General features: G+C 33.6%; 1 protein-coding gene across 2 annotated transcripts in view; it reads right to left on the bottom strand.

Annotated features, from left to right (window-relative positions):
- Positions 1-5,398: 5,398 nt before the first annotated feature.
- Positions 5,399-8,705, bottom strand: part of LOC119838754 — a 41,797-nt gene continuing 38,490 nt past the window's right edge. For both annotated transcript variants that reach the window (XM_038364853.1, XM_038364854.1), the window contains exons 5-6: positions 8,474-8,584; positions 5,399-7,637 (exon numbers count right to left, since the gene is read on the bottom strand). In XM_038364853.1, coding sequence (XP_038220781.1) covers positions 6,684-7,637; positions 8,474-8,584 — 1,065 coding nt within the window. In that variant the 3' untranslated portion in view covers positions 5,399-6,683. The remainder of the gene's footprint in view (positions 7,638-8,473; positions 8,585-8,705) is intronic.

The following is an 8,705-nucleotide window of genomic DNA, read 5'->3' as shown; positions in this document are numbered from 1 at the left end:
GCCAGCTCGCACCGGAGATATACCACGAAATACCACAGAAAACCAGTGTGAAATAGCATACTGCTGTGTTTCGTTCGGTGAATGGGGGAGCCGGAGGCCCATATCCTTTTCCTTACCCTTTCCAGTCTTTTCCTTTATTCCTCTCGTCAATCTTTTCTTCATTCCGTTCTAATTTGAAGTCGGCAATTCATTTGTAGAGGCGTAAGGTCTCCAATTAACCTTACGCTTCTTCAAATGTTCATGGGCTGTGGTAGCGCTTACCATCAGGCAACCCAAATGAAAAAGCATGCAAAGGCATGAAAATGGCAGTGTTTTCTGTTTCTATACACATCTTTTTCTACTATAATATTTTAAATACAAAGCAAAAAATGTGCAATTTAAATATCTTAAAACTAACACTAAATATCTTTGCCACTACATAAAGAAAAACAACAACAATTAATAATGTCCCACTTCAGCGAGCCGCATGGCCACCGACACCCCCGTTAATATCGGTTACCATAGCAACGGGCCGATTACTGCATCTACTCGATTTTTCGCCGCTTTTTCCGTTGTAATCAAATGAGGTGCGACGTGTGGGGGGGTGGGAGAGGGGGGGGTGACACGCGTGTACTCAATTATCCGTAGTGAATCAATAGCTGAGATGAGGGTAGTTCATGTCACGCCTTTTTATGTATAATTGTCTGATATTTTTTAGTAATTTCGAATGTACGATTCTTGGTTTGGTGATCTCACTGTGCTTTTTACATGTTGGATAAGTATTCTTATACATTTGTACCAGACGAATGTTTTTATTAATTCAATAAAATATTCATTTAATTCATTTGAAAATTAAAACTTTTAAGATCAGCATTGAACAAGTGCTGCTAGTAATTTGTAAGTAAACATTTTATCTATGACTAACTGTAACCCGCGGCGACGCTCGCTTGGTTGTTGGATAACAAGAAGCCTTTATGGTAATCCAGACTCTAATCAGAATCTACCAAATTTCCTATAGATACGTCAGGCTGTTTTCGCGTGAAAAAGCAACAAACATCCATACATCCATCCATACTTACAAACTTTCGCATTTATAATAATTTAAAAAAATGTTTTTCACTTTTCCTTTTTTCTTAACCGACTTCAACAAAGGTTTTCAATTCGATGTATTTTTTGGGCTTATTACCCGTCAGTATCAGTACTCTCGACTGGGTGAACTGATTTTGATGATTTCAATGATATTTAAATATTAGGAGTTTGCGCCTCTCGTGTGGTCTTTTTAAAATTTGGCCCAGTTAAGGTGGTCTCGTTTTTTGTTTACAATGTTATTTGTGCATAATATTTCATTGCTACAAGAGTAAATAAATATCTTTTAAACTATTTTATACACGAACTGTTATGTGGGAGTAATTTGAGATTAAAATATGGATGTAAAATTCTGTAATCGCCGAATTAAATATAATTTCGTCCAGGCCTACCTTGATTTGTTTTATTTTTTTTTTAATGTCATAGCGGGCAACTGAGCTGGTAGTTCGCCTGATGGTAAACGATCGTCACCGCCCATGAACATTCGCAGAGGCTTAGACCTCCAAGAATGCGCTGCCTGCTTTTAAGGAATAAGGGATGAGGAAAGGATTGATGAATGGAAAGAAGGAATGGACTGCGAAGGGCTAGGAGAAGGAAATAGGCCTCATGTGTGTTAGATTATTCCGGTTATCATTAGCTCAGTCTTTTATATATTCTCATCTGTTTTCCCGAAAATACTATACGAATTATCACGCAAGTCGTATAATTAGTTATTTTTTAACTAAGGGACTTTAAACTTTCTGGACTTTTTCTCATAGATGTAGTTTGTGATGTTTACAATCCAATTAAATTTATAAAATTGATGATTGTTTGTAATACTATCTAAATAATAGCATAAATAAATGTTTTCTACAAGATGCCACCGATGTTATATAGAAACACTAGCTGTGCCCCGCGGTTTCACCCGCGTAAGTCCGTATCCCGTAGAAATATCGGAATAAAAAGTTGCCTATATGTTATTGCCTATAGTTATCCAGCTGTCTACGTACCAAATTTCATTGCAATTGGTTCAGTAGTTTTTACGTGAAAGAGTAACAAACATCCATACCTCTATACTTAAAAACTTTCGCATTTATAATATTAATAGGATGTCAGAATATAAACTGGGACCGACGACCGACGCTGATTGCAGAACGTGTAGTTTTTTGAAGATAGAATTAAGTTTTTTGTGCTTATTTGTTCGTTAAATGGTATCTTACTTTAGCTACTTGTATACTGAGCTAGTTTAAATGTTTTGAAGGGTGAGGCTGCATTAATCAGACCTGACATTGAAGTAGAAAAAGATAAATATATGGCGCTCCTCACAACAAAACGATTGTACTTTCTCTTCTTCAAAGCGTCGAAATGTCTGAAACAATTGCAGAGATATAACTTTTTTTGCTAATTCTTTTGTAGATTTATGTTATACTAGCTGCGCCCCGCGGTTTCACCCGCGTAAGTCCGTATCCCGTAGGAATATCGGGATAAAAAGTTGCCTATATGTCATTCCAGTTGTCCAGCTGTCTACGTACCAAATTTCATTGTAACCGGCTAAGTAGTTTTTGCATGAAAGAGCAACAAACACACACACATCCTTACAAACTTTCGCATTTATAACATTAGTAGGATGTCCTCAGAAATTTTTTTTTCCCATATTTATCTTTTTGTTTGTATCTAATAAGAACGTATGGTTAAAAATGCAGACACGACGTCATAATCAATTAAAATAAATTATTTTATTGTCAAATGTGATAAGTTTTTTTTCTCTATCACACTGTATAACAACCATCTATTTAAACTATTTGGAACTACTAGTGATAGCTGTACCACGTTTTGCATTAAATTTGACCTTACTTCAACCACCCGGAAGATGGCGCTGTATTCAATTGATTTAAAGGGTTTAAATATACGTAAAGGGTGAGTTCAGGGGTGTTGACTAATTGCATATTAACGCCATCTATAAAGAATAACATGAAACTGTTTGTAGTTTTAATTTTAATGGTGATTATTTGATGTGTTAGGAAAAAATGTGTAAGATGGAACTCAAAAACTTTCGTAATTAATTAATATATATAAATTACATGTGATTCTCCGCGAAGGCTTCCTAAAATACTCAACAGATTTAAATGAAATTTGCACACCATGTGCAGTTTGGTCCAACTTAATAGATAGCTTATATTGTTTCAAGAACAATAAATGAATAACCAAGCGGAGCCGGGGATTAGGGGGCAGTATAATTAATATGAAAACTGCCCTAAAACTATCGCCCCGACTCTGCTCGCGCAGGTATTTTGATAGTTGGTTTTCCAATTCCGAGCGAATAGAAATCCAACGAACATAAAATTATCAGAATCCGATCAGCCGTTCTGTTATAAGGAGCGTAACTAACACGACTTTCTTATACTTAGAAGCCTACACTTTTATTTAGATTTCGGCTTATATATAAAATTGGCCATAGAATTATGAGATAAGAATAAAACTCCCGTGCAATAGCGAATTACTATTTATTTATAAAATTAAATATAAACTAATTTATGCAAATAAAATACTTAACGGAATTCAATAACTAGTAGTCTTTTATAATTTATTACGATTTGTTAGACAGAGAAGCAAAGATAAAGCTTACACCTTCATTTTATTTAAAATAGGGTAGAAAGAATATTACAGTTGGGAGTCATAGGTCTTTCTATAGGCCTTATCTAGTACTCTCAAGCCTATTTTGTATATTTTCTGATATCTTTTTTTCTGATTAAAATTGTATCTCTATTTATGTAAATAACAATATTTTGTCTATCACTATTTATGTAAATAGAAACTCCCTAAAAATGTCAAAATGGGAAAAAATAAAAGCTGTAGAAGTATGTTTTGAGTTAAAAAAAAAATGTCATTTTTTCGTTCGGTATTTTTCATATTTTTTACAATTATAATCGCTTCGCTGTCCACTAACAAATATTTACAATTGAACCTTACACAACGCGAGATAAATTTCAAATTTGCTTGGCACATGATTCGATCAAACAGGACGGAACTAAATAAATAATTTTTGAACTCTATTTCATAAAATTCTAATAAAAAAAGCTTTATACAAACATAGATAATAAATTTTATTATTGTTAAAGACACTGACAAGAGATAAAAACAAATTTTTAAACCATAAAAACGATACCACCCTCAAATGGTCGGAATTAGACCAAGCTTGAGGAAACAGCTTGTAAATAAGAAAAGCATCATAAAAATCGGTTCACCCAGGAAAGAGATAAAAGTAACACATCAAATAGAGTCGAAATGATAACCTCTTCCTTGAGAAATTTTTTGAAAGAATAGAAAAAATTGATCACCAGGCGGGATTCGAACCCGCGTTTTTTGCCAAACCGAAGGCAACGGTTCTTTCAAAAAAATTCTCATTTACAAAGCATTTCAATGCTATAAAACTAAAAATTAAACCTCTCCTTTTTTGAAGTCGGTTGAAAATTTAGAAAAATAACAAACTCATAGTTAATAGTATTCTCACTATCCCTTTGTATTATTAAAATAGCAGTACTTAATTTATAAGAATATATTATTTACACAATTTTGTGTCAATAAAGTTATACTACTTTTGATACAACACAAAACACAAACAGATAATTTGACAAAATAACCATTAATTGCAATCGGTTCAGTAGTTTTTGCGTCAATGAGCAACAAACACATGCACGTCCTACAAACTTTCGCATTTATAATATTAGTAGGATATGACTACACTGCCATTATTTTTATCAAAAGGATCTTGCGAAAAATGAAGTTTACAATCGATACGGTATGAACGTGTCATGCTTTTGCAAGTGTCATGATAAAATCATTTAAAATGCAAATTGTAATCATAAAGACGATCGTATACAGACACCATTATAATAATCGTAATTGTATACAACAAAAAATTTATAAAACTTTACTAAACCGTTCCTTGACGTATATGTCTATATTTTTTTTTAGTTTTATAGCATTGAGATGCTTTAAAAATGAGAATTTTTTTCTATACTTTCAAAATTTCTCGTAAATGTCTTTATTAGAGTATGCTGGGGAGTAATGGCGTCTTAAAGCAGTACTAGCATGAGAAAGTGATGAAGTGTGAGTCGCGAGCTGAACTAGTCATATACTTAGCTGTGATATTTTTGCACACTGGAATTAGTTCTGCATTAAGACGGCAATTATAGTTAAATAAGGCTGAATGAATAGTATAAACAATAAGTATAAAATTAGAATTTTTGTGATATTTTTATGAAAATAATTTATGCATTAACTTATTATAATTATATAATAATAAATTTAATTGATAAATAAACACATTTTAAAATGGCATACAATGTAATTGGCACAATGACTATACAATTAACGATTTATTTTTTTATTTACAATAGCATTCTATATCAATATAATTAACATATTTGATCTAACCTTTATTAAAAAAAAACTTATTGAGTAGAAATATATCTTTTTTATTTTTTACATAAAAAAGAGCCATAAAAATCGGTTCACCCAGCAAAAAGTTACGAGGTAACAAACACAACAAATGCAGTTTATTTGATGACTACCTCCTTTTTAAGCAGGTTAAAAAATGCAATCGAATTGAGAACCTCCTTTTTTCTAGTCGGTAAAAAAATTGAGCAAAAATGAATAAATCGATTTCTATAACATTTTATTTTAAACTAGCCTGCAATGACGTAATGATTTTCTTTCATCTCCTAAAATAACGTAAAACAGAGGTCTAAGAGAACAAGTCTAAAAATTTTCATTTATTGTTATTTAGTACAATAATACAATACTTATTCCACAGGAAATCGAATCTAGTACCCCACGGTGGTAATAATAGACAGCCAATAAAGATTATAAATCTAATTGAAATATAATTGAAATGAATTCTTTCCCAACCCTTAAACTGGCAACATAAGTACCGACATAATGAAAAGAGAATCGTTTTGCAAATAGAGAGAAATCTATAAAAATTATCATTACATTATCACATCTTAATTCTATATTTGATATAGTATCGATGATTTTATACTAGACGTATCAAGATAAAGATCTAGATTTAGACAAGCTATTGAATTTTCGAGTTAAAACGACTTAGACATACTTGCAACAAAAATAAGTAGATATAGGACTAATGCAGACTAGTACTAATCATCGGCTTGTTACCTAAAAGGGAAACAAAGTAACAATTGAAACTACATTAGAATCTATCAAATAGAAACCTTAAACATGAACGAAACCTATGAACAATTATAAATTAATATAACTTATAATTAACTAGGAATAAATAGTCTCTAAACATGGAATTAGATGAAATAGTTAAAAATAAAATGCAAGAAAGTTCTTGGAAACGTTAGATGTAGGTAATAGCTTAAAGACTTTACAATATGTTCTGATTATTAATTAGTTTTCTATAACATTTAAAACCTAAACAGCGAGGTTATACAACGTTCGCAAAGAATGAAAAAAACATGAACCGTTCTTTGTAAAGTCTTTAATTTCAATGCAATATATACATGGAAACACTATGACAATTTTTAAAACAATGCTCCAAAGAATCCAGTGATATAACGCACCACAGATCAAGCTAAAACAATGTCCGGCGTATCTATTTACATAATTTAAAATTAACTAGTATCATCTGATTTAGTTTCACTCTCTTCAGTAATCGTTATCATTGGCGGACTATCAAAACCGCTTTCACCTGGCGACATTTCATTATTTAGTTTCTCAAACTTCGGGGGTCCAGTCTGCATTACCTCTTTAACGGATTCGTATACATCCGACCTTATTGTTGGTAACCTTCTACCCTTCGTGTCTTTGGGATTATCTTCGATAATCGTTTCCATTGTTTTCATACCATCATTTTGGACATTCGGTTGATTAAATGTCTTCAACGGACTTTCAAATTTCTCCGCAATGGGTATAGCGACGCCATTTTCAAGTTTTCTCTCTTTCTGATCATGAATCTTTTGTAAACTCACTTCTCTAGCCTGAACGTCGGATAGTAATGGGCCATCTGACGATCCTTCGATGCAATAACCTGGTCCTTGTAACAGGTCATTGCTTATAATCGAGTCTTGTTTGAAAATCGCTGCCGTCACCACTGGTTTATCGGGGTCCGTGGGCGTTTTGCCAATTAATGGTTCTTGGGAGTTGTCGTGAATTAGAGCATTTGCTGCATCGTCCTTGGAGACATCGTACCCAGCGTAGATGGGATAACCAAATGGTCCTTGTTCATAACCTACTTGACTGCCGTACGAATAGCTGACATTGTGTGAACCAATGGATGACATACTTAAGTCAGATATGGACAGACCAGTGCTGGATAGGGCTAAGGCTTGTCTGTCAAACTTTTCACTGCTTCGTTCGCTGTCTTCTTCAATGATGCGCCTGTCGAGTTCCTCTGGCACGCGATGTATTAACGCTTGGTTGGTAGAAATTTGAGGGTCGTGGGGTGGTGAATTATGTACCGACTTATTGGATCTGTAAGCCGCCGATTGTTGTACTTCCACGACGAAGATGCCTTCGTTGTCTGGGGAATATTTCATTTTTGTTTCTCTACCATTTTTCATTATATCCTGCAAAGGAATTCACGTAAGAAATATATAAAATAGTACATTTTAGTAAACACAATCGTATAAACTTAAAACGTAATTTGAGAAAACAAATAAAAGTATATTTTTGCTAAATTATGGCTATTTAGAGTTAGATAATTATGAGATGTGTATAAAAATTATTGAATTTCGTATTAGAAATATGCATAATAACTGAATAGCTTTTACTTGATGCGAAATAATAATTGGCTTGACTTATTTTACATTATCAGATCAAATGCATGAACTTGTTTTTTTTCGATAAACACATATATGACACACTCGACTTTGCTCGCTTAGTTTCTTTTTCGGGTATGAACCGGTCTGTAACAACTTTCATCCAAATCAGCTTAATATGATTATCCTGAGATTAGTGCATTCAAACAAACAAACCAACTGTTCAGCTTGTTAATATTAGTTAAGTTAAGTTTAATATAATTCCATTTTACTACTTTGAATCGTAAATAGTAGTAAAGCACATAATATGAGTTCAATGTTTTTATGACATCGTCGGCAAGGGATCTAGATGGTGGAAGCTGAATGGAGGTCGATTGTATACTTTACGCCTCTACAAATGGATCGCCTACTATATTGGAAAGAGATTAAGAAAGGATATGAGCGGATAAAGGACGACTGGGAAGGGTAAGGAAAAGGATATGGGCCGCCGGCTCCCCCACTCACCGAAAGAAACACAACAGCTTGCTATTTTTTAACGCCGGTCTTCTATGGGGGTGTGGAACTTCCCCGGTACGAGCTGGCCCAATTCGTGCTGAAGCGTGCTCGACTCCCACATACAAGAAAGTCAATTTTTTGGTACTTACGCTCCTCTCTTCAGTTTCCACTATGAGGTGGTTATTCTTTAGCGTCATAGTGAACACAGAGCCGTTGGCTGGTGGTGACTCCCCATCTGTTCCGCCATCATCTGATTTTAACTGAAATGAGAAAAAAACATCACAAATTTATATCTGAGTAACCCATAGACTACAGGCCCATATAGAAAAAATTACGGGTCATTTGAACCACCAGGTGACCTATCTAGAACGATATAAGAGC

The sequence above is a fragment of the Zerene cesonia genome, unplaced genomic scaffold (assembly GCF_012273895.1).
Source record: "Zerene cesonia ecotype Mississippi unplaced genomic scaffold, Zerene_cesonia_1.1 Zces_u004, whole genome shotgun sequence".
Taxonomy (NCBI): Eukaryota; Metazoa; Arthropoda; class Insecta; order Lepidoptera; family Pieridae; genus Zerene; species Zerene cesonia.
Note: the sequence above shows the minus strand (reverse complement) of the source record. Positions and strands in the feature narration are given on the sequence as shown.